The sequence below is a fragment of the Osmerus mordax genome, chromosome 4 (genome assembly GCF_038355195.1).
Source record: "Osmerus mordax isolate fOsmMor3 chromosome 4, fOsmMor3.pri, whole genome shotgun sequence".
NCBI classification, from domain to species: Eukaryota; Metazoa; Chordata; class Actinopteri; order Osmeriformes; family Osmeridae; genus Osmerus; species Osmerus mordax.
Window position 1 is genome coordinate 8,680,380 of NC_090053.1, and position 27,324 is coordinate 8,707,703.

Genomic DNA, 27,324 nt, shown 5'->3' on the forward strand with positions numbered 1-27,324 from the left:
ATGGAAGCTTCCAGAGCCCTGTGGTTACGCTAGTCTGCAGGTGTACATAATTGATTCACAGTTCTGTTGATTAGAGATGGTTCAGTGGAGCAGAGCAGGGACATCCAGAGGGCCCAATTTTAATCAGGGGTAAAGGGACAAGGGGTTGGGGGAGGGGTTGCAATGGGTAGGTAGGTAGGTTGGGTAGATACTTCATTAATCCCGAGGGGACATTGCGGCATGTGGTGGACTGGTGAGATGAGGGACTAAACCTTTTTTCATCTGTGTCAGAGAATTTTGGGAATCTTGTCACTACAGGGTCGACACGTGGCAGGTGGGTTTTGTCTGCATGCCAATGGGAAACATCCTTGAATCCTTTTCTCAGACACCAGCCAAACCGCTTCTCAAACAGAGCAGTACGACTAAAACATAGCGCCCCGGGCAGAATAATGACTCAGCTGCTCAACAGACACGGATGCCAAAAGGGTAGAAAAGCGGTTTCTTTTGATACGGCAATGTACGTCAACTACCGTTCAGTACTTGACGTTGTTTTTGTGCACTCTAAACCAGAGACCCCATTCCCATCTCGCTACCCAAGAGCCTTCGAAGTTAGCTTCCAGGTCAGACCTCAGGGGACATGACACATTGTTACTGTCTTCCGTTCTCGCGGTCCGTGGCGTCCGCCGCGCCGAACCCGTCTGTCACCCGTCGTCATGGCGACGGGGCTCGGGAGGAGAGTGGCTGCGGGAAGTGACGGGTCTCCCCCTGTCTCACCTCAACGGTTGTTAGTGGGACTCCACACGTAGCTGGTGTTCACAGGGCGACTTCGAGGTATCTGCTGCTGGAACAGAACAAAGCTGATCTCTCCACTCTAAAAGCCGAAATATACTCCCCTCTGAGTGCGTGTAGGCGTGCGCTGAATGGCTGTCGCGCGTATCCAGCCTCCGTTGGGTGCGTCGGTTGTGCACGTCTCTCTGGCGCCTTAGATATACACACACACAAGGTGCAACACCAACAAAAACCGTGTGGCAGAATACCAAAGATCCGCTGACGTGCTGCGAGATAAAAATAGGAAACAGCAAAGAAGTAGAAGTACACAACGGCGGTACATTTTAAAGAGCAAATATGTGAGCTGGCTCGCAATTAGGACGTTGGAGGCATCCTGTTTTCTAATGGGATGCTGAGGACAGAGTCACTTTGATCCTGTAGAAACATCCAACGAGGATGCAAAACGGTCTGTCTGTTTTTCAGTATTGTACCGAGGTAAGTCAGGGAGAAATCAGCGCAGACGGCCGGAATCGTATTCAGTAAAAAGCTAAACGTGACTTAGGTAATGCCTTTGTAATTTAAATGTTAGGATTTGTTTGTTTTTTAAGACTAAATCTGCATGAGTTGTAATTGTAATTTGTTTGACTGTGCTCTCAAGAGACCTCTGGGTTGAACTGGGTTCCACTATCGTTACCATGTAAAGCTCTTTACACGTCCCTCTCCCCCTTTCACACCGGCAGAGAAGAGAAGATCGTGGGGGCCTAGGTGCTATTCCGCTCTGCTACCCCAGCGGGGCGTTCTCCTTCACATCAAGAACAACAATAGGAGTGCGACCTCACACTGCGAAAAGCGTCTTTCTGAGGGCCTGAACGCGACCCGCCGCGACGAGCACACAGCTATGAAGAACACGCACTTCCCCATCTCTCTCTCTCTCTCTCTCTCTCTCTCTCTCTCTCTATCTCTATCTCTCACTCTCACTCTCACTCTCTATCTCACTCTCTCTCTCTCTCTCTCTTAACGAGCAAATTGACATGAGTGAAAAAGATGCAGGCAGGTATCATTTTGTAGCCTGGTAAGAACAACACGGATGAGGAATGGCCTTCATTATGGAGGACAACATAGAGGAGCGGGGTGCTGTTGTGACTCCCCGAAGTAAAAAACAACAACGACCCGTCTCTGCCTTTCTTCGTATGGCCACTCGTTATTAATCCAAATCTTTTAAACCTCATATTGCTTACATTTTTCACGACTACTGTTGCTCGCACCATTTGTATCGAGATTATGCTGTTGTTTTGCCATGGACAGCTGGCTGTGAAGGCGTTCTCATGATAGGGTGTTGGGAGAGGGGAGGGGAGAAGGGTTGCAGGAGTGGGGTGGGTTAAGGTATTTCGCTACATGGCAATCAGGTCTGATGAAGGAGCTTTAATGAACAGCCAGAGACCATCGCTGGTTGTCCTAGATTGAAAATTGCCTGGCAATCACATACACTTCGGTTGTGAAAATGTGATTTCTAGTACGGCTAGTAGAATGTGCCATTGGACGCTGGATGTTTGCACACCATCATTCAATGGTTAACTAGAAAGGAATATTTGGAACATTTACATTTAGCAGACGCTCTTATACAGAGCGACGTACAGTAAGTACAGGGACATTCCCCGAGGCAAGTACGTTGAAGTGCCCAAGGACGCAACGTCATGTTCTTCACAGTGGGGAATCGAACCGGCAACCTTCTGTTTACCAACCCGATTCCCTAACCGCTCAGCCACCTGACTCACTGGAACAGTGCATTCCTACGAGAAGCCAAGAGTGAAAATGCATTTCTGTATACTGTTTGTGTAGGAAGGATTACCGGAAGCTATTGATGTGTTTGTGTGGGTTAGTTTACTTGCTAATTGGATACCTACTAAACCATCTCTTTCTCTGGGATTAGCTTGGGTTTCCTAATGTTGCAATTCTAAGTTGCGTGACGGGAGGCCTCTATAAACACGAAAATCCCCCATCAGTCCATTCCAGGGCTAACGTACCAAATGAGCGCCTGAGTAAACCAAAATGGCCCTGCTTTGTTTTCAACTGCATCCCTTGTTCCTCCCAGTGAGGGTTTTTATCTCAGCTCTGGGAGGTTGGTATTCTCACATGTGACAGGAGAGTTCAACCCAAGTGACGGCTGAGGTAGAAAAAACGCCACCTATTGGCCACCACACCGGACGCCTACTCCCGCCCTCGCATCGGCATGTCAGCCAACCAGGATCTCTGGGTGAGCGTAAGAGCGCATTAGGACTGTTCAAAGAGGCCATCTTGTTTTCCACCTGTGCTGCCGTGCATCATCCACTTCAACGTCCCACGAGCCTGCTGACGGCTTGGAAAACAGGCGGGGGGAGTCGTGGGCCAATCAATAGCTCTAATTGATCCATTAGGCGCAGCGCTTATATGAAGCAGGGGAAGGTGGCGGCCCGCAAGTATTAGGTCTGGTGATTGGCAGGCCTTTCCATGCTGCGGTGTAGATCCGGCTCGTTTATAATGTTCCCGGGGCTACCAAGCACGCACATTGTTAATCTGTAACATACATGTTACAGCTTTTGAATTTTAATTCACCGATTACAATTTAATTAATGTGTGGCCTCATGCCTGCGTCTGGCAAAAGCTGCAATAATAATTTTGGGCTGAGGAGGAGGGGGGGGGGGGAGGAGAAAGAAAGAAAGAAAGAAAGAAAGAGAGAGAGAGATAGAGAGAGAGAGAGAGAGAGAGAGAGAGAGAGAGAGAGAGAGAGAGAGAGAGAGAGAGGGGAAAAAAGAGAGAACTAAACTTAATTATGACATAGGTCGTAGAAGAAAAACTGCTGTGTATTTACTAGTAATTACATAGATAATCTCTTTCACTTAGATATCGGTGCCTTCCCTACTCAACAAAACACGTACATCCTAGCGTCATGTTTAAATTCCACCCTTCACAAACCAACTCTAAATTTATTTGAACGGGAAAGGGAGGCAACGCCGGAAGAGAATGCCATCTAATTTGTGGTCTTTCCTCTCATAGATTCATTTCTCTCTCAAGTGCACACTGGCTTTGTGGTGTTTGAAGCATGCAACGTCTTGACATGTGAACCTTCAAGTTCTCCTCTTGTTTTGTCAAGACAGCAAATGCTGAGTTACTCACTGTCAAACTAGACAACACTGAAGTGGATAGAAGGGACACCGCTGAGCACAGTACATTTTGTTCAGTATCATCTTATTTTGTGTGTCTCTTACGAATCAAACTTTTGTTTGGCAAAAGCAAGTCTAGGGATCAGAGCCACTAGCTTGTTTGAACATCCTAAGATGACAAACAAGACATTTTGTTTTTCCTCCTCACTTTGCTATGATATAGTGTGTGTAGTTACACTGTAAAAACACTGCAAAGACACCAAAACAACCAATATGTTCAGAATGTCACCTACCTGTCATTTCGCATTGTACTGATACTGTACAGTCGTGGCCAAAGGTTTTGAGAGTGACATACATTTTGTGTTGCAAAGTTTGCTACTTCAGTTACATTTACATTTAGTCATTTAGCAGACGCTCTTATCCAGAGCGACTTACAGTAAGTACAGGGACATTCCCCCGAGGCAAGTAGGGTGAAGTGCCTTGCCCAAGGACACAACGTCAGTTGGCATGACCGGGAATCGAAATGGCAACCTTCGGATTACTAGCCCGACTCCCTCACCGCTCAGCCAACTGACAGTTGTTGTGGTGTTGATTCACATTGTTACTCAATTGTTGTGCAGAGTGATCAGATGGATTTTAAATAAAAGCTTCATTGCCCCCCCAAAAATGAAATGTATCACAATAACCCACATTTCACAGTTTTTGGGCCTTGGCATAAAAGGACTGCTTACAGAAGTCATATCATCAGCACAGGGGAAAGTGTGAACTAGTTCTAGCCAGGTGAAATCACTCTATCATTCTGATGGGATTTTAAGAGCAGCTTCATTGCTGTAAAAGAGGGGACTATTTGCATATATTGAAAATGTTCCCTAAAACTTTTCCCTTTTTAAAACCTTTGAAATGTCCATTATTGTTTTCCAGTATCCCATAGAAACGTGAAAAATTTTCCTCAAATACTGAACCAGCAAACTTTGCAAAACACAAAATGTGTCTCTGCCAAAACTTATGGTCACGTCTATACAGAAAACAGCGACACTGAACCGAACGCATGCTTCGCCTACAGTACCTGATTCCCTGGATATGTGGACAAAGGCGTCGACGCCGCTTTCGCCGTAATTCCCCTCCGAGGCCAGCGTGGACACGTAGTTCCAGCCCATCGCCGTGACGATGTCCAGCATGGCCTGGGCCTGGTAGGAGTCGGGCGGGACCACGCGGGAGAAGAAGTCGTAGCGGGTGTTGTCGCTCAGCTCTGGAGCCGTGGAGGCGTAGCTGATCTGGGGGATCTGTGGAGGGGAGGAGGAAGAGGAGAGGAAGAGGAGAGGAAGAGGAGGCCGTCAGCAGGGTGGAGAGACGACGACGTTCCCTTGGACGACGCGTGGCTCGTGTGCTTACAAGGTGAAGCCAGCCTGACATTTGGGGAATGATCTTGAGAGGAGTGTGTTCAAAATGTGGTCAACCCCCCAGAACATGTCATCCAAGCCAACGGACCAGTCTCCAGGGCCACTAAATAATAAACGGAGGGGTAGATTTGATGCCAACGGAGTAAAGACAGCCAAATGGACAGACAGACAGAGAGATAGGCAGGCAGGGCGTAGACAGACAGACACTATGGGGAACCAGGTCATAGATTCCCTGGAAGACAGTTAGACAAGTCAGGGAGCGGTTGGATAATGGTCCTTTAGAAAACGATTGAAGGGTTGATTGATTTCGCTTCAGCCAAAGGGCAGGCGGTGCCAGGCAGGGCCCACAGGCTGTCTCATTGGTATTCAAGGCTGGGGGGAGCGGGAGGAAGACAGACAGACAGGCGCAAAGGCTGTGCCAGCAATACAAATGCCACTCACAGCCTGGCAACCGGAGCCCATCTCCGTTCATTCTTAGACAGCTACAAATTAGAGGCTGGTAAACACAAAGTCCTGTTGCTACCGCGTCCTGTTTAATCCAAACATCACCTGTGTGGTGCAAACATTCTCGAATGCCTTCCAGGAGGTTAACCCATGTGGTGTCTGGCTGGAGTAAATTAAGACCTGTCTAATTCCAAGGAGGCAAGATATTTAGGGCTGTAGTAAATTATTTCAGATATTGAGAGCATAGTAGATGATAATGAATAACTTGAGGCAACTTCTAAAGCAGTCATAATCTTCTCATTTAATGAATCTTCTCCATTAAGTGATTACGATCTGGGCTGAAACAAAGCCCACTTTTTATTTCTGCTTTAATGGGGTTGAAAGGATGGATTTCAAACGGCCGTTATCTGCTATAGCTCTCTTCCTTTTTCTTCTTCCTGATCACACGTTAATCTGATGAAACACACAAGCTTCATTGCAGGGTCAGTTCAATGCATTCCAATAGATTCCATACAGTGAGGGTTTCCACAGGGCTAAAGTGCTTGCAGAATTGCATTATAAGCCAGATAAATTATACTGGCCAGTGGCCACAAGAGATCTCGTCTAGTCTTCGTAACACACACATACATACACACACACACACAAACTCAACAGTCCTACATCAGCATAATGCAATGCAAACTTCTAGGATGTTTTAAGGGTCGCATACAAAAATGAATTATGCATAAATGTATTAGAGGTCGAGAAGAATAAAACAAGTTGAAATAAGGGTGTGAAATATTCAATTGGACCAGTGTAGCTATTCCAGTCATTTCAGAATTCATTTTAGACATTGTTCTTTTTCAATTTTAGATATGTCATTAAACTTTTTTAAACTGTTCAGATGTTTTTGTTGTTGTTCACTTTTGGGTTTCTAGATTATAATGGCCATGAAGTACAAAAATCCCTCTTCTCTCAAAAACGCTTGAAAACAAAATTAAATAAAGTTTCATTCTGTTTGTAGCCTTTGTAGAATGGCTGGGTGGACCAGACCAGATTTCTTAAGACCACCACTTAAATACCACTGATGAAAAGAAAAATACTGAGAGGATGCAAGATAGAAGAGAAATAAGAGTCGAAGAGAAATTTCAGACAATTCATGGATATTGCATACTGTAGTTTGACATTCAAAATAACAAGGATGGCTTTCAACTTTGAGGACGCCCATGTGGCAGCAGCATTGCCGTTGATTGTACATCTATAGGAGATAAGTTGGCAAGGTATTGAGTCACTTTGCCTTTTCAAAGCTATAAGCATAAAAGATAAATCATGTACTAGTTCCACACACGGCTACAGTACTGTGGCCATCCAGATGTCCCCACAGCAGGGGGGGGGGGGGGGGGGGGGGGGTTGGAGACAGAGAAAGTGTGCTGGTGTGTGTGTACTAGTGTGTTTGTGAGGAGAGGCAGACATGAGAGAAAGTGGGAGGAAGAGGAGGAGAGGTAGGGGTAGGGTTGGTAGCAAAGACTAAAAGTATACTGAGAGGGGAAGGAAAAAGACCAGCTGTGAAATGTAACTCGGGGCTGAGCAGATGTTCTCCGTAGATGAGTCCGTAGAGAGGGGTGGGCCTCAACGGTCTTTACCTGAAAAGGGCTGGGGAGCTCTCTACATCCACCACACCTGCAGAACACAAGCTGCACTGTGTGCAATTGATATCCTCGTTTGGAGTGCTTCTTCTAGGGGTCTTGAGGTAAAGATCGACCTCAGGGTGTACAGTGAAATTAGCGTCAGGCGAGTGACGCGATGCTCTAAAATGTCCGGGAGCCCATTAACAACTTCGATCGTTGTATTCTCTCTATCTCTAAACCATAGGCCTTCGTTTTATGTTAACGTTCACACCATACTGAAACAGGAGTTGGATCCCCTTCAACAGTCTCATGTACATCAGGCTTGCGCAGCCTCGCTTCCTGTTAAACAATACAGCTGAACGTTTTCTGCAGAGAACCACAAAGCCAGCTAATGGAGTTGTAACACCATGTGGGTCGCCGGGCTGATATATTGTGTCCTCACAATCCTCATTAACCTAGACAACAACCTTTACTTAAGACAATTAAGCAAAGAGCAGGCCAGTGTCCCAATGGAGTAATGTAAACAGAGATGGACGGAACCATATATTTGGCCTCTCGCCCACTCGAATGTGTACAAACTCACAAGAAAACCGACACGTGTGTTCACATAAGATCTGCACCATTAAATCCCATATTGACAACCGCCTGTTCTGAACGCCACACTTCTGCCAGCCTGATGGTAATTAAGAAGAAGATTCAATTTGACATGACAGGGCATGACTCTCTTAATCCAGTTAAATTTGATGTATCTTTATTAATCCATTTATTTTAATTTCTGCTCCTCTAATTACATTTGCTTCATCTCAACAGGCACTTTTCACACAGATCTACATCCATCCATCTAGGTTGGAGATAATCTGTATCTACGTACATCGTTCTCTGTCTAAAAATGGCTCCATTTACATTTCTTTATGTAGCATTATCCAAGGTGACGTAAAAAAGAGAAGCAGCTATACCAAGTGCAGCAGATAACAGTATCAAGCAGACAATATCAGATAATAGGTTAGTGCCAAGAACAGTTTGTGCTTACGAGACAGGACGGCAACAGTCTCATATATCCAACACAGCATCACAATGCTTCTATTGGTCCCACATTCTGTCTCAGTCACATACTACCTTCATTCCTTTTCACGATGATATCCCTGCCTAGTTAATGCTAGTGTTCTGTAAAAACCCGCTACTTCTATTTGTGAGTAGGCTTTAGGGACAAGCACTCATGACAATCTAAGGTGGCATGTTGTCTTTGTTCAATGTGGCGACAAGAAAGTGACAGGTGAAAGAGGCACGCAGAAAACAATCATCAGAGACGGCTTCAGGTCCTGGGTCAGTGTTTCCCTGTTGTTGTTCCTCTATATTGCTCTGCCCAATTCTCAAAAAAATGCTTCCTTTGAGGGATCCTTGATAAGAGGAATTGTAAAAGTAAAAGTAATTTTTTTAAAGGAAAACAAGAGTCATAAAATGTCTTTGCAGTGTGCACACATTCTTACTTGAAATCCCCCAAGGTAATCCACAACCTGTTCTAGTTATGAACTTGCTCTATCTTCATTATTACATTAACATTTACATTTAGTCATTTAGCAGACGCTCTTATCCAGAGGGACTTACAGTAAGTACAGGGACATTCCCCCGAGGCAAGTAGGGTGAAGTGCCTTGCCCAAGGACACAACGTCAGTTGGCATGAGCGGGAATCGAACTGGCAAACTTCGGATTACTAGCCCGACTCCCTCACCGCTCAGCCACCTGACTCCCCACATTATGCATCACATTATGCATCACATTATTTATTTCTCTGTGATTGAAAAACAAAATAGGTCAGTGTCACTGTGTTTGTGCTTCTCTGGTTCCTTATTCTGAGGCTGATAGTATTTGAGGAACAAAAACCTTTGGACTCTTCACGTCTTTGGATGCTACGCGTCTGTCATGTTTTTCAATGGAACAAACAGTATAATGTAGGTCCTCCAAGCCTGCTCAGACACACCTGGAGAGTGTAATAAACAAACTCTCACGACAGACAGAATGACATTTTATGTTGTAGCATTCATATTTCCAACAGAAGAACTAAAGGTTCTAGCAAATCAACTATTAAAGATAGCCCCGATTGTTAATTGGATTGATGATGCCCCCATGCACAAGGTCCATACAGAAATGTTTTGGCGAGTCAGATGTGGAAAAACATGACCTTCTCCTGTACAAATCCCTGACCTAAACACTATCAACCACTTTTGAAATGGATTCTAACACAATCTTTAAGCCAGGTCTAATCACCCAACATCAGTGCCAAATATTTGAGACCCTTGTCACAAACTTCAGAAAGTGTTAGAGCACATTCAGATCAAGCTACACTGGTGTTAGCATCAGAATATGCTTCTCCAGAGTAGAATAATCCAGTCAATGTAATCATTATAATAACTCCAACATGTTCTGCAACAACTCAAACATGGTCATGAATGCCTTGGTAAGGAGTGGTAAAAATCTGGGATTGGTTCTGTAAATACAACATTCCTTGGATCTGAGATGTTGATAATGACATGAAATGTGAATTCAAATGTAGTATATTGTCTTGAGTAAACTTCTTCCACACACGTTGATCTGACCTGAGATCTGGGGACTCTTGATTATCCGCCTGTTAGTCTCCTGTCGCTGTGTGGAAGGGACAAAAGAAAAGTGCTCACAAGAATCCAAGAGAAATTGGCATGCTGCGATACTCGATTCGGAGAACCTGCCAGGCGCTTTCTGAAAGCCTTGGCAGGTTTCAGGGGAACACAGTCTGCCGCCCCATTGGCTTTGCAGCACAGCCCGGTGGGTCTAATGTGGCTTGTCTGGTTCATTCACCCATTAATGCTGTTGCCAGTTTTCTTTTTTTTTTTTTTACCTGGGTGACCATGCTTGTTTTGCTGTGTACGAGCGCTAAACAGAAGCCAGCCAGCCTAAGTGGTAAACAAACACTCAGACGACAAGTCTGGTGAACACGTGCCACGATGGGTCCATCATGGTTCTTCAAACCCTCTTCACTGCAAAGACTACACTCTGCAAAGACTTTTCCACTAATCCCTCTATGGTACTGTATTGAGACGGTAGCTTAGGTTCCACTATTTCTGTGCCTTCCATAGATTTGAGCGCTTAGTCACAGAGGACAACACCAGTGTATTGTTTCAACAATGTCTCGGTTTAAGGGGAATCCGGTAGAGGATATTTCTGTAATTAGTGGCCTTATGCTTACAGATGTTATGGTTCTTTATCATTTTTTCTCACAAAAATGCACACGCTCACACGAACATGCTCACACAAACAAACTAAAACACACAAAACCGTAAAGAAATTGTAGAAGCTTATTTCTTTGTAAAGCTAAACCTGACTTGAACTGAGAGGGTCTAAATACACATGAGCCTTTACTGCCTGACAAATGACCTATTAGTGGCCCTTCCCAATCCAAGTCCAACCCACAGGCTCACTGTTTTTTATGGTTTCTGTTTTTTGGTACTGGAAATGACTTGGAATGATTTGTTCTGTGCTAAAGTTAAACGTGTTTCTGTGTGTTTATTTACACATCATTAATCCAGGATGCCCTACATACTGTAATACAAAAAATTGTGACATGATCGCTGTATACGGTTAACTGAACTAACCTCTCTAACCAATTTCAGTCAATCTACTGTACAGATGAAACAAAAAATGATTATGGTATCTCTGGTATCTCTTCGTGTTTGGTAAGGCCAAACATCCTTGACAAAAAAAAACACTGATTCTGTATGGATTATTCTCGTGTGTTGGGTGGATAGTTATTAGAAAGTGTAGATACAGCTGAAATTCACAACAACAAAAAAAGGCACCAGACCTCTTTCCGATTTGTCGAGTTGGATACCAGCCACGCCCAAATGTCACCACGGCTGCTCCTGTCACACTGGCAGGAGTTTGGTGGAAAAGAGACGGCGTGCAGTGACGCACCAAAGTGAAGTCAACAGAGTCTGCTGATTGGCCAAGTGTGCTCGGTAGCATATTTTTAGCTGGCAGGTGTGAGCTCCTGGGTACAGTAGCATGGCAACCCATCTGGCAGATTTTCATCATGTTCCCCACACAATGACAGACAGTACAAGTCAAGCGTGTGCAACTGCTCGTGAAACATCGTTGAAGTAATCAGGGCAAGGTCTACCACTCCTGTAGCCACCGGAAATAATATGATGAGCTGTGACACAAGCACTAAGCAGGCAACTGACAGTAGGTTTTTCAAAACAGCTATCAACATTGACCTGGATATTCATGTTCAACTAACTGATTGATTGAAAAGTCATGATATACATACAGACATACATGTGATTGACTGAGGAACAATATTCCTGTATAGGCCTTCATTCCTGTGGCAGACAATTTTCTTTCTCTCCATTTCTTTTTTACCAGTTTCGCCCTGAATGAACATTGTCTTCCTTCCTTCCTTCCTTCCTCTCCTCTTCCTTTCTCTCCAACACGTTGAGCAGCTCACTCTCCCAAATCCCTGTCTCCAAGCCTCCCTGCCACCTTCCTCCTCTAATCCCCTCGCTTCTCCCAGCCTCTCCCCCCCCCCAGCAATGTAGAACCTCTTAGAACCATAACCAAGTCATCTCAGCCCTCACCGCCAAAGTTAATGACAGTCCATCCCCTAACCCTTCCCACCGCCCACTCTTTCCTGATTCCCCTCCCCAAGGCCTTCATTTCCCTTCCATCGGGGGAATTTTCCTTATTTTCTTTTTTCCCCCCTAGCTCACCTCCCAATCGTTTTAGCTCGGTGCCACTAAGCTCTGCATACCTCCCCTGTGAGTTCCCCTGGCTACCCAACAACCGCTGCCTTGGTAAGCAGGTGACTGTCAGATTCCTCCCACTACGTCATCACTGTTTATTTTTCAGAGATGGGAATATTTGGGAGTTAGTCCACCTGACAGCCAGACCCCCCCCCCCCATGCTGCTGATAATCTTTGAGTATGTGGCGAAGGAAAATGTTGTCCATTCTGCAACAAACTGATCAAATCTCCTTTACAGTTTCCTTTACAATATTTAGCATGTTTCTAAACAACAAGAGCTGGTCAATTAACAATAGAGTGATGGTACGGTAAGTGGCTAGTTAAAAACTGTTGCTTTCAACTGACAAACAGCTATAATTAATTATAGAAAGAGACACACTTAACCAATCCATGAGTAGACACTGGAAATCTCGCTAGAGGTTCACTATAGTAGCTGCACACTAAAGACATAATAAATGAAAACTACATACTCACTAGATGCTCACGAGATGCACACTAAATGCTAACTAGATGTACATTAGGTGAACAATGACTGTAATGCTATACAGATGACGACAATCACTCTCATGCTAAATCCTCGGCTCTCAACAGCAACCTCTGCATCAACAGTTCATATCTTATTGAATATTGATTATGGATGTTGTGTGAGCTCATATTTGGAGAGTATGGAATATTAGTAGATCTCCTGGAAAGGGAAAGATTAACCAACTCTTAGACCCTGTCAGCATGAAGGAGAAAACAGGATTTATTCTGATGAAGGCAAGGCTGAAGATTAGCATAAATCACCCTATGGGTACACTGTGGGGAAAAAATGCTTAGCTGCAGTTGTCAAAGTTTATCTACCTGACAGGCAGACACACACACACACACGTGTTTGTGCCCTTTCCCCCTTCCCTACAGATTGACGCATGCAAGCAAACAACGATATAACCAAATGTAATACTTATAAAATTATGAGTATGGACTTCTAGCCATTAGTACGTCAAAGAAAGTCACCTATAAACCATCCCCATATCATCAGCAAGGTCGGGGGATGACAGTGGCTGAGTTCCAATGCAAAGTCCCCCATTAACAGAAATAGCAAGACATAGTAAGTGTTAGCATTGCTTTTCCTGATAATAGTTTACCTTGACATCACCCCTGCTGTGCTGGCTCTGGAAACTAAGCTGAAACACTGAATCATTTACAAGGGAGAAAGACACACACTAATCATTTCCCTCGGCTTGCATTATTTAGGATAGACTGAATGAGTTGCTTTAGTGGGTAATACTTTCGTTTGATTTTCAGCATGTCTTATAACGCATTTTGAAGATGGAATATTCACTTGGTTGGATCTTTTTCCTGTCCTCTGACAATTCCATGTTTATACGGGTAAGATGAGGACACACAGTTGAGCTACCACAAACCGTACAAATTACCTGTGCTACAGATATTTGAACTTCTTCTCTTTGCAATGTACTTTGGTTCTATAGCCATATGCTAAAACATTGCTGTTCTGAAATGTGCCTGTTGGAAATATGTCCCATTACAACACAACTCCTAAAAGATTGTTATGTTGGTGCTATCACAACAACAAACCATCGCTGAACAGTCACTGACGGCAATGGAAGTGCTATGAATATGTTTTACTGCTACCAATTCACGTCAGAAGTGCCATTATTGTTAAAGTAAATCGCACAAGAAATTCTTTCCCCCCCATCACAAATGTGAAAAAACACTATTCATCAACCTGTCCTCTTGAATCAAAGTGACATCCTTCTGTCAAAGGTTTCAATATCCTGCAACAGCTAGATGTCCATTAAGGATTAATCTGAACTATGTATTGTTGAGTATACAGTAGTTACAGTAAATGGCTTTGGGCCAGTTGTATAAATTGGTCTCAGTGTCTTCCATGCTGCTGTAGGAATAGATGGACTGATGACTGATGAACCCTGTACAATAAACTTAGGTTTTGGTAAACTTTGTAGTAAAATGTTATTGAAAAACATTAGTCATGCAGTGAGGATAAAAAAACAGATTCAAGCAAGTTCAAGACATCCCTTCCTGCCTACTCTGTCTTTAATGGTAGCCCACCTTGTTAATCTCGATATATTTAGCTGCTGACAACAGAGTAGGAACACAGTGTTTTTCTTGAGAGAGTTTGCAAGATAGTTCCTTAATTACTGCCTACTCCCTCAATAACTGCAGTCTTGTAATTGCTGGGTTTGGGAAAGAACATAGTCGAAATGGCTAGACTCACATAAAGACCCAACAACGGTAAATCTCTCTGTTCTGAGGGTGAGGTGAAATGGATGGGGATTACACTTCCGGATGCTTCTGAGACTGGGTATGCACAGGGTAGGGAGACTGCATTTAACAGTTAGGACTGTGAAGATGTATCCATTTGAAAAACAGATACTTGTCTTGAGTTAAGTGGTTAGGGACAGTTTTTTTTAAATCAAAAGCCACACCTAGGAGATCCAGCGCTACTGAAAGCGAAGCTGATTCTGACAACTGCCTTTTTCAGATCTACTTTCAATTATCCTTTCAAGCTGACAGTGCACAGCAGGGAATTCAATACAGCCGCAAAACAAGAAACTCTAATCCACTAAAACGAATGTTCAGGAATATTGTCCTCCAGCTCCTGAAGAGATGAGGATAATTCAACCGTCAGTTGTTCAGATTTCTTAGGAGTAAAACAATGTATTGCGGACTTAAGCAAGAACTTGCTTAAGTCTTTTTTTGTTTAAGTCTTTTCTTTTCTTTTTTTCTATTAAAACCTTACACTGAGACATGATTTAAATAGAGAGAATCATTCCGTCCAGTGAGACCCAAGTACAGCTCTGATGCACTTTGGGACATTGTGACAGTGCAGTGATATTAAAATAAAGCCCAGTGTCTTGTTTGGGCTGTCCTCACTGTGATCTAAGGCTCCCTGGTTCCTAAAGCCCTATGGGGAGTCCTTGTGGAGCAGGATTTATGTAGATGGATTCTGTCCGAATAATATTTTTCAGTGTACTCAATGGCACACTTACAGTCTGGCCATTTCTAGCGGAGGAATTGAAATGGAAAATATCCTCTCCTGTCTCAGTCTCACTTCCTAATTATCAGAGAGTCAGTCAGCCTTAGGTGATACAGAAGCTAGAGTGCATCAGAACCTAATGTGGGTGTGATGTATTCTGATTAAAGAGAAAATAGGTCTGACAAATAGAACAGGGAAGGAAAGTAGGATTGGAAGACCTGACCATGACTCAAAGACAGGATAACTAAATGTGTTGCTATTCAGGTGCCATATACAACACCACAATGTTTATTTTTGCCTAACTAAACAACCCCCAGCTCCAGTAATGTGATGTTTATGTATGTTAGTTTTAATATGTGGTCAGCTATTCACTTACAAAGCACTGGAAGGCTGTATTTATGATCCTGGTCTTAAGAACAGGGAAGGGTCAGAAAGCCAGTCTGCAACACTAATGAATAATGGATTGCGGTGTAATGTAATGTATATGATTACCCTTATCCGAGCCAAGATCATCTGAAGGTCATTGTCTGGGGCAAGTGTAGCTGCCTGTACAGACACAAACAAGTGTCAGCACTTGTTTTGACAGTGTAAACTGACAGATACAGTATGAAGGCGGGCGAGAGAGGGAGATGGAGAGCTTAAGCGGTGACTACACTACATGTTTACTGCATTCTCAACTTTGGAGCGATTCAAAGTTTTCCACAAAAATCTGGCAGGGGAATGCGTGGGTCAGAATACTAATGAGAGGTTTATGGTTAATAATTCAGACCGAGGACCGTCTCCCCCAAGAGAGACTTAACACATTACTATCATAAGTTTGCATTGTTTGTCAAATGCTGAAACTCTCAATTCTAACGTAAAGCAGAAGAAAATGTATCAAAATTAATGATCTTCTAGCGGTTGTCTCGAAACCAAGCGCCATTGTAGACAGAATGGAAAGTTCAAATGTTCAGTTATGATCTCAGAACTTTCAGTACGCAACTCAGTTAAAGTACTGTGAGCATAGCCTACTGTCTGATACACCGGTTTGGTAACACCTTACTTTGATGGAAACAGTTTTGTTGAATGTAAACGGACACATTGTTGACATGCTACTGAGTAGTTACTGATAACCTACAGTGTGTCAACAGATGGACCATCAAAATAAAGTGTTAACCAAAAGGGTATTCCGTTTCATCTTTTCTTAGCTGCCTTCCGCAACAAATCCCATGCGAAGAACACAAAGCAGGGTGTGCCGTTTCAGCATGTCTGATATTCCTGGATATTGACTGCCCACACAAATGGGATCCAGTGCGTCTCAACCATCACGGTGTAATTGGAGCGGACCAGGCGGGCGGCAGAGCCAGCTGATCCAGGATCAGGGGGATCAAGGCGTTGTTGGCTCTCTCACCCCACAGACGCACACAGGCCTACGGGTCAGTAACCAGGGATGCCCGGTCAATCACACATAGAGGCTTTTTTGCAGCTGAAAGGGAGATAAATCTCAGCTGGTCTGTTTGCTCATACACACACACACTATTGCTGCACCGAACACACATTTATTTTCCTGTTTTTACCCACCCTTCTCTCTCTCCCTTCCCTCGCTTTCGCTCTCTCCTCCTCCCGCTTTCTATCTCTTTTCCTCTGTCTTTGTCTCTCTCCTATCCATGTCTTCCTCTCTTTCGGGCACACACACACACAAACTCACACTTCTACCCACACATCACTGTGACAGTGTGATGACAGGAAGCAGGTCCTCGTCTGATCTATGCCTTGGTGTCCAAGTGCCCAAGGGGGTGTGTGGGCGGGGTGGGGGTGGCAGGGTTCACCAATGAGACACACGTGTCAGGACACATGAGTATCACCACTTTGGGACGGCCCACTTGGTATTGGCAGAGGATTGGAGGACGCCGAAAAAAATCCCTTCATCCAATCAGCAATCACTTTGTGACACTTAAGCGTCTGTCCAGCCCCCGGGGGAAGCTGATGTCTCTTGACAGAGCTATATTGTTACAGTCTTTGCAGAAATGACGATGGGGCTCAAGGAAAATGTCTGTCTCTTACCTTGTAGCTGCAAGTGTTAAGCACACAGCACCAACACTGTACACTTGTTCGATTTGAAGTTGGCCTCCTTAAGGAAATCCTCCACCGACAAAATACTTAAGAACTGTGCGGGGTCTGCGATTATCTGCTGCACTTACGATGTATTCTATGTATGTCGCTTTGGATAAAAGGGTTTGCTAAATGACTAAATGTCACAGAAACACCACACATCAGGAGAGAAGACATACATATATATATATATATAGATGTATAGACACGCGTTAGGCAGAAATGCAGATGCTAACGGCATCCGGCATGAAGCCCAAGTGGTGATGGTTGACGGTAGAGGTTTTAGTCCAAAAATACAAAATCTTGAAAGGAAAAGTCTAAACGATTGCCCTCTTCATTCAGAGTATTCTGTTAATACATTGCTCGGTGATGGGCTTTTGAGTTTTTTACAAAGAAAACAGGGAATCTTTTCCACTACTGCGGCTGCAAGACACCAGGCCCCTACACCACAGCGCAATGAACAAATGACTGGTGAGTGTCACAGAAAACCTGCCAGAACCTATTATGTCTAGTGTTTGAGCATAGAGCGCCACCCTCCCTTAGGTAGTCCTGAAATGTCAAACTGACACATGCTTACTGGGGAGAAACAGCTCCGAGAAGGACGTTTTATTATTTTTATTTTTAAGGCACAACCAGCTGGTAACAATCCGTTACATTTCCTCTCTGATCTCTGTGAGTCTTCAGAAGCATCCAGTTGTTTTTCTAAAGAAAGTTTCCAGAGTAAACCTTTGGTCTTGGTCTGCCCCTGGGTGTTAGTCAATCATGGATTTGCGCTTTTCAACCTGGGTTTTTATTTGCGAGAGCTGCACAATTGTTTAGCCTAATGACGGCGTAATGCCCTGCAGACCTCATGGGTATTTCTTAGACGGCAGCCTGTAAAAAAACATAAAGACTGGACCTGTTATATCTCTCATCTGCTCATTTCTGCCTCGGTGCTTCGCTCCAGAGTAGTAATCGAGTTTAATCGATAATGTTTGGATGCTTATTGCGAACGGGAAAACCGATCTAGTGATTTCCATGCCATCTCCGTCAAGTGCGAAAACGGTAATCTTGACTCATTGATCACCACGGATTAATGTAACAAGCCTTTAATGGCTTTGACAGTTTGCACAAGACAATGTGACCGCATCGAGCAAAGGTGTCATTTTAAATGGCAGACCTTGATGCGGGCCACTGGCTTTCATCGGTGCTAATTGTGTATTGATTGGCCAGTCATCTTAGAAGCTGGGAGGGGGAGGGGGGGGGGGGGTTTCCATATAAACCAAGAATAATCTGGAATAAAAGCAGGAAGGAGGAGTGAGGCCGTCTCCTGCCCTCAGCAATTAAACCACCGCGACAGAACCATTTCGGTAATAACCACCTCTGTGGCAGAAAACCATTTCACCCGAAGGACAGCAGCTTGCCAACACAAGAAATTATTTGTTTGGCCACATGGAACAGTGCCTTTATAGCTTTACTTTTTGTAGTTGAATTATGTAGCCTTGGGCTGTGCTCTTGCCCTTTTCCCCCTGCGGAGTATGAACAGAACAGGACCTGTCTTCACCCAACTAACATGTAATGAAGAAAAGTTGTTGTTTTCTTGTTCATCTGAGACAAATTCAGAATCTATTTTTTTTTTTTTTAAGGTCTCTAGGTCTCTATATGTTTAGACAGAAAAGACTATTTCATTCTATGTGTTTGACTTATATTGAATTATTTCACCACGGTCTTTGGAGAACCAACGTGTCCTGTGGATGTTATTAAAGGGAACTAATGGTGACAAACTGTTACAGAATTGTCATTATGAATCATTGTCATTAACATCATGCTCATCATGGTTCATGTTGACAATCCGGCTGTCTTATTTAAATTTGAACAATATTCCAATGAATGGGCATACAAAGCATTTGTATTAGGCACCACACAATACCGTGCTCCCCTGGCAACTATTCAATAAAAAATGCAGTATACTTTCAGGAGTGTGAATGCAGCTCTCCTCCACCTTCACTCTCACACATTCACTCACATCCAATCTGTGAAAAACACAGAGCTGTGAAGCCGCCAGGTGAACAAACTCGTACATGCTGTTCACCGCAGACTGCATGTAGGGCTGAGATAATGGAAGCGCAGGGGAAGGTAGAGTACACTCATAACCTTGTTTTCCAGGGAGGTAACTGACATTAAAAGCACTTGCATTTCCACAATACGGGACTGTGTCATTAAATCGATGACTATTTCCATCCGTGCCTAACGCATTGGTTCATCTTCTCCGCTCTGGCGTGATGTTTCATCTTGACACCCCGTCTAAGAATGATTGTGTTTCACAAGTTGAGTGTTAAGAAGTGCAAGATAACACTCCCTCTCTGTAACTCATTGCTGCACACCGGTCTAGGAGGTCTGATGTCAGTGACCCCCCCCCCACGACATTGTTCCACTGCCTGTGATTAGACTCCACAGTTCACTCACACAACAGATCTATGTAATGGATGGAGATGCCCAGTAATGGATCTGTTGGCGGTTATGATGAATGAGCTTCGGAGGGGGATGAACTTTTTTCGAGGGTGTAAATCTAGCACTTTCCCCCGCAACACTGGAGGTGGCGACTTTTCCAGAATTCCCCAGTGAAATTAAGAAGGGGGAGAGGGCAGAGAATGGATCGGATTACCTTTCAAGCCGCTCCAACTCTCCGAGTGTAACGCCTGTGGAGAAGTCAATAATTACCGCAGAGCTAGCACCAACCAAAGGTCAAAGGCCAGGGTCACGATGAAAAAGAAAACGGTTCAAATATCCCTTGTTGAGTGTTACGGCCACATTGATATATTTCTGTCTGCGTCCATATAGTTGTGTTGTCTTCCCTTCTGTTTCTCATCTGTCTCTCATTCATACATTCAGGGGTCCACCTGTGATTTGCTGTTCAACTTCAACTAATCAACGCCATGCGACTGCTCCCGACCAATCAGCTATTTTCCCAGCTTCCATTTAAGCCCCACCTGTCTTCTGTTTGTAAGCCGATTGATTCTGTATTTGTGCTGTTGAGAGTTGACTTAGTTCTGTGTGTAGTTCGTTGATTGTTGAAAGTATCAGAGTGAGTAGTAAATATCATCTCTCTCATTTAGTGTTTGTGCCTTTAAGTGGTAAAGTGCTTTCTGTTTGGTTTGAACATTCGTATAGGACCAAGGGGATAAGTAAGCTGTCCATGGGCATACATCCCATAATGTAGTATTACTTTTGTTGAATAACACTAGGTATGGAATACGTGCTAGCCCATGTTTTTAGTAAAGGGCTGTTTTTCAGTTTGGTACTTTTATTAATTACTTTTCTTTGGCACCGTTCATGGTTCCCTTGTTACCCTATGACAATTTTTAGTTGTCGTAAATCTCCCTTTTGTATTGAAACATTATTGCCTACGTTGCTGTGCTGTGGCACACACAGCCTTGTCCCCTGCCAAACACGGTGCATTTATTTGTTAGGCCCGTCTCTCTCCCTAGACAGAGACGAACCAAAGAGAAGGTTGTAACACTGACTAAACAATGGTTTTGCGGCTCCTTTACATTAACCGTAATCTATACCCTAAAGGGAAAATAATTCCTACGGCAACCCAGGGGGTCAGAGGTGAACAACCCACCAGGGCTGCTACAGTGTGAGTCACAGTTAAAGGGTTCCCCTCGAGGCGAGTCCTGACCAAATGCATCGGAAGAAAAAGAACAGTTTGCGAGGGTGAGGAGAAGGGTCTAGGCACAGTTAGGCAATCCAACGCCTCCAAGACCCCACGTAGCCAAGACCCCACTTTCCCCTCGACGATGAGCTAAAGAGCCTTCAAACATTAGCACCGCTGTTCAGACAGCAGCCCGGCAGGAAGCTTCGTGCCAACTCCCCATCCCAAGGTGGTCGGTACCGGCTCTGCCCAGAAGGATGTTTGAAGGAAGGATGCTGGTGGGAAAGACTGGAGCCAAAACAACATCGGTAGGCATATCCAGAATATTATTTTGGGGGGGACCCATCTTAAAATGAGGAGCCACATTTTTATATATACACACACATATAGCCTGATTCTGATACAGGAGACAGCTGAAAAAGGATCAAATGTATCCTCACCGGTGATGAAAATGAATGAACAGAGAAGGGAGTATCGAAAGCAGAGGGGGGGAAACCTCCCCCATACCCCCCCGGCAATTCACAACCTGATAATATTAATTTAATAACTACCTCCAACCAAGGCTCCAGTCTGCAATTAAAAACTGCAAGCGATTGCACCTACAGTATCACAGCAAACACATTCTTTTGAACTTCAAACACGTCGCTGGTGGATTCACGCGGCTTCATCCTTGACCAAACTGTTTTCCTCCCCAGCAAGTCTGATCGTCAAACGCAAGATAAAAGAGAGAGGCGAAGCATGTATATTATTAATTTGAAGACGTCTTTGAACAGAGGATGTTAGCGGTTTTCAAGACGCTGCACGGGGATGAGCTATCCGAACATTGCTATCTAAAAGCTTTCCCCGATGAGGGAATGAGATAGAAGGAGGAGAGGAGGAAAGGGGGAAGACAGCGAGGCAGGGGTTCGGGTGGAGATGAGAGGTTGTGTCTACAATGTCTGGCCGGCCTATTACAAAGCATGATTCAGCTCTGCCTCTGTCTGCACTGTGGATTGGGTTTGATGGCTCTTTAGTAGAGGTGAGTGGTGGTTAGTATGTGGCCTTCCACCTCTAGGGGCCTCTGTCTGCACTGTGGATTGGGTTTGATGGCTCTTTAGTAGAGGTGAGTGGTGGTTAGTATGTGGCCTTCCACCTCTAGGGGCCTCTGTCTGCACTGTGGATTGGGTTTGATGGCTCTTTAGTAGAGGTGAGTGGTGGTTAGTATGTGGCCTTCCACCTCTAGGGGCCTCTGTCTGGATGTGGGCCAGTGATTGAGAGACATCACAGCAGTGGAAATGTGTGTGTGTGTGTGTGTGTTGGGGAGGTAGGAACCTCCACTAGCAGCTGTGAGAATGTTATAACACGACTCTAAGCAAACAGTGGGGATATTTAACAAACACCTCCTATGCCCTGAGTGCTCTGAGGCAAAGTCTTTAGTCTTAAGCCTTTTAGTTTGAACTTAGCCTCTCAAATATTCATCAGGTATAGTTAGTATACAGTCGTACAATATTGAACACTGCAGTAAGGTATAGTGGTATAGCATGGTATAGTTTTTACTGTTCCTGGTTGATAAATATTTGCCCTAGCAAGTCATTATCACCAAATCAGTGTCCAAAATAACTTTTGAACAGTGCACTCTTCAGTATTCCTCCCCTCTCTGAGCTTCTAGAAAGCCCATTAGGGTGACAGGTCTGGAGGGGGGAACTGACCCCTCCGCAGCCCCAACTCCTCACTCCAATTTAAAACTCTCAACGCTAGTGATCTAGCTGCATAGGTCAGTCTCAGTGAACTCCAGAGACATTTTGAAAATTCATGACGCAAAACCTGCATGCTATACTTACACCCGTAACCAAATTGACTTTCACAATGGGAAATGCACACTTAGTGTCCTGGTTCATTTTCACACCGCATTCTGAATCATCTTTGTCTACTTTTACTGCTACACTATAATTATACACACTTACCAGCAATATATGGTGGTTAACAAGACATTAAGGTACATTAAATCTTTATTGCGTGCAAATGATAGAAGGCTGGTTAGTTTCCCATCAGTTACCAGGGGGAAATAGGCACTCTAAATCTTCCCAGACGTGTTTAAAGGCTTGGGGTTTCCCTTGGAGGACTCAGTCAAAGGGTAACGGCCCTCAGAGCTGTCGTCCATCAGAGCTGCATGGGTCTCCTTAATGGAGGGGTGGCATATAATGAAGGCTCTCACAGCTGTGATCAGCCTTGACTTGTCTGACCAGGGGTCCATCTTGGTGTTGTAGGGGGTTACATTATTGGCCAGACAACCGAAAGACGTTGGGGTAAACGGAATAGTGTATGAATACGAACCAAATATTCTGGAATTACTATAGGTTAAATCAGAGCAACAATGGTCCAAGTAAGTGAAAGGAAATCGATATTTAAGAACATTGCAAATTAATTAAACCATGAATTAAACAAATTACAATTACAATGAAGGTTTTAACTCTAACCTACTCTACCTTGATTATTGTAAATCAGAGAAAGAGTAAGAGGTGAGGAAGGAGAAGGAGAAGCCAGTTCTGAGGAGAAGCCCTCAGGAGATGAAGGATCCCAAGAACAATGCTTCACAAACCCCTTAATACCCACTATTATCTGTAGAACAACCAATCAGACCACATCTTCACCCTTACTTATCCACATATGACCAGCAATGCAACAGTAGGTTACACAATGAGGTGTGAGACCCACCAAGTACAGACTCCGTCCAGAAACTCCAGATTTTAGCATATGACACACTCACGCACACTCACGCGCGCGCACGCACGCACACACACACACACCTGCCTGGCTGTAGCTGTGTCTTATTAATGAAGGAAATGATGTATTAAAAGTGCCTGGGATGGGATAATCCCTATTATGCTGAGAGATCTGAGGAATGTTCCTTAGTCCTCTCTGTGATTATGGCTTAATCTATGGTAAAATGCAGGTGATATCTGGGTGTACAGTCAGTGATGCTGACCTGGTGTGCTTTCCCGCGTATGGCCCTTTAAGTACATTTACTAGAATGTTCAATGAATTGGTTCTGTGTGATAATGCAGAAACAAACCAAGTAAAACTAATTGCCATTCAGGTGAATCTGTTCCATGTTGACTGTTGCAGAGAATATAACCCATTACAGTTGACTGGGACTACAACTGTAGTTCCATTGTTAACAGATATGATCCCCACTCATATTGGTGCTGTTTAAATACACTGTAGAGAAGTGCTATAGAATTTCTATACAATTACTGTGTGTGAATTTCAACCCCAGTTCTGATATTCGTTTGATTTACACTACCAATCTTGCTGGTAATCCATTTACCAGTCATGTCTGTTAACTGTAACATACATTGCATGTACTTCACTTGATGCATCATTGTAATTGATCGCTACCATTTTAGTCTCTGTCATCTTGTTTGTCTGACACTGTACTGTAGCTTCCCCCAAAAAGGCCCTGCCTGGCACTGTACAATAAAAAAGTTATTAGCTGGAATCATTTTTGGAAAATCAAATTGTTGTCCTCAATAAAGTTTATTGCTTTTGCAACATTCCTAATTCGCAGATGGAGAGCATAGAAAAGAGTTCCGGATTTAGGTTTCAATTTAATTTCCCATCTTAATTTACAGAAGGCAAATCCCTCATTCACACCCCATCAACCCTTTGCAAGTATGTAATCTGGTTATATCTGGTTGTGTCTATGGTTTAGGATGCATTACCTTCTCACCGTCAGCGAGATTGCACAGAATTAGCAGCAACAAGGGATCAGTCACTTCCCTTAATCAGTCTTAGGAACATGCGCAAAGCAAGGAAACCGGCTCTGTCATGACTGAATTACAAGGCCTACTGTACAGTATATTGCTTTTACAATCATATTGCTGGCATTGTTTGCTTCACCGGAAAACAGAGCTGTCACAGAATGAATAAAAAGGAAAGTTTGCTATTTATCTTATGGCCTATGTGTATTGCAGTCCAACGATGTGGAACACGGGCAATCAAGAGAACATGTTCTGTCAGTAAGCCTTGCTTCAAATGAAAAGTGTTTGTCTATAAAAAGCCTTAGAATATGACAGGCGAAAGTGCATTTTTATTTAAAAATATCTTGACATTATAAAGTTCTTCCATTTTCAAATCGTCCTCGTACTCATCGTCACCAGTGCATGGAACAGATTCTCTCTTTTCAATTTCATCATCCTTCTACAAAACCCAATCTTTTAGTCAAATGAAATGTAATTTGTTATTCAACAACCAAGTAATTTAGACTCTATTAAGTCCCAGATGTGTAGAGCAGAGCTCATGCTTAGAAAGCGGTGATTAATTTTTTAGTCGGTAATAGGTAAGGCAGCATCATTTTCACATTCGCCTTTTTACCCTATCAATATTTGATGAGAATACTGATTGGACCTGACATTCTCCTCAGAAAAGGATGTTAAGGTCATTTTAGGAACCATCTCAGATGGCTACATCCTAGTCCATAAACAATACATATTTCATTCTCCTCCTCCAGATCCAAGAACATTGTTAGAGTAATCAACGATATTAGGAACAGCTACAAGCGGATGCTTGGTGTTTGCAACTCATGAATCCCCCCCAAGCATTCACCATGCTAATGATCCTCTGTTCTGTCTTCTACACACTGGTCACATTCATCAAATAGTTGATATATTCTAGACTTCAAAGTTGCACAAAAAGAGAATTATTAAAACGAATTAATCACTCACAAGGTGAGATTGCGCGAGGCACGAGATTTGCACATTTGCACAAACTGTACATTCTGTACAGTTTGCTTAGCGTCACGCTGGAAACTGGAAGCGTGCATTCCGACACCTCTCCCATCTGCAAGATTCCAATTTCCATACTCCTCCCTTCCATACCCTTAGCTGGTGCGTGGGAGAGCGAGTGACAGCTTATGTTTATGTACTTACTGCAGCATTGGCGAGAATATGTGGGGGGTAAGGGTGTAATAAATCGAAGGAAACCTTTGTGTATCATTCGAATAAAACTGACATTCTACAAACGCAACAGAAAAGCACCCGCAAGATTTAGGGAAATGACTCAACCACCGACAAAGCTACCAAGGCTCATGGAAAAAGAAGTCGGGTTTTCTTCAAGAGAAAAAGAATGGATCAGTACTGACTCAAAAACGATATGTTTCTTCAGCACACGGTGGATCTTCCTGTGGAGTCAAGGAGGATGAGTGGGACTGCACATGCCACAACCCTCTCCCACTGTGGTTGTCCTCCCGCAGGCTGCACAGCTGAACCTCAACACTTGACTGGGACTCGGTTTTAAAAGGGCCTCAGAAGATTGTCCTGTGTGTGTGAGGGTGGCGGGGGGGGGGGGGGGGGGGATGGCGGGAGGGGGGTTCGGCATGCTCCTCAACATGCTAATCCGGGTATTTGATTCTGGTCGGTGGAGAGATTACGGGGGTGAGGTGCTTCGCAATATCATCGCGAAATTGAAGACGGCGTTACAGATGATGAGGGATCGGAGCCAGAAAGGGCACTAGTTTGTCAGAGGTCCAAATGTCACAGTTCAATATGCCTTCAATGATTCCAATAAAAGGAATAATGGTGCAACCCTGAAGACCATCAGTATTTTTGCTCTTGCTTTTCAGGTTAAAAACAGAGCCATCGACACTGCTACATAAGGCCACGAGTAAGGCTACATAAAAACAGCTGGTATATTAATACTTTCTATTTAGTATGCAAACTGCGGAGTCATTAAACAAACTACTAAATAAAACGTCATTTTCCAAAGAGCTTTTCAGTCACACAGTTAACAGCATGACTCCAATTCTCTTGATAGTTCAGCATGACTCATCCCGGATACCATCCAATATGTTGAGAATTCTTGTGTACAGCAAAACCACAGGCCAAAAGTAAACCGATAGAAAGAGATTATCTTAACACACACATACACACGCACATAAATACAATTGTTTTGCGAGGACTTTAGATCCCCATTGACCCACTCTGTGTAGATCTGAGGAAATGACAATGCGAGTAGTCAGTGCTGCATGTCTTACATAGTGAGGATTCCCATTACAGCAAATGGAAATTAGATTTACAATATTGCAGGGCTTATGCCATGGTGAACATTTATCAATCCTGGCACCTCTGTGTACTGGCCAGTGAGAGTGTAATCGCAGTGCGTTTAAAGTAATTACTATGGGCTCAAAATTATGTTGCCATCCATTTGCCAAGAGACTTGATGTAAAAGGTTTACATGCTTAGGCGTAGCTGAGTCATTGTTGACGGATTGGGCAACGCCTACTAGTTTGTTGTTACTGCCTATGTGGAGTTGGGGTTGGGGCTTTGATTGTTTGATATTTACATTTACATTTATGCATTTAGCAGACGCTTTTATCCAAAGCGACATCCAAGAGAGAGCTTTACAAAAGAGCATAGGTCACTGATCATAACAAACGAGATAGCCCCAAACATTGCGAGCAGCCAAAACATGAAACATACATGGTGGAAAACCAAATAAGTGCCAAAGGGAAG

The 27,324-nt window shown here is 43.8% G+C and overlaps 1 protein-coding gene across 1 annotated transcript in view; it reads right to left on the reverse strand.

The window, feature by feature from the left end:
- The window catches only part of grm8b (glutamate receptor, metabotropic 8b), an 87,575-nt gene that overhangs the window by 53,791 nt on the left and 6,460 nt on the right, over nt 1-27,324 (reverse strand). Inside the window, exon 2 of the mRNA XM_067234234.1 lies at nt 4,954-5,170. Coding sequence (XP_067090335.1) covers nt 4,954-5,170 — 217 coding nt within the window. The remainder of the gene's footprint in view (nt 1-4,953; nt 5,171-27,324) is intronic.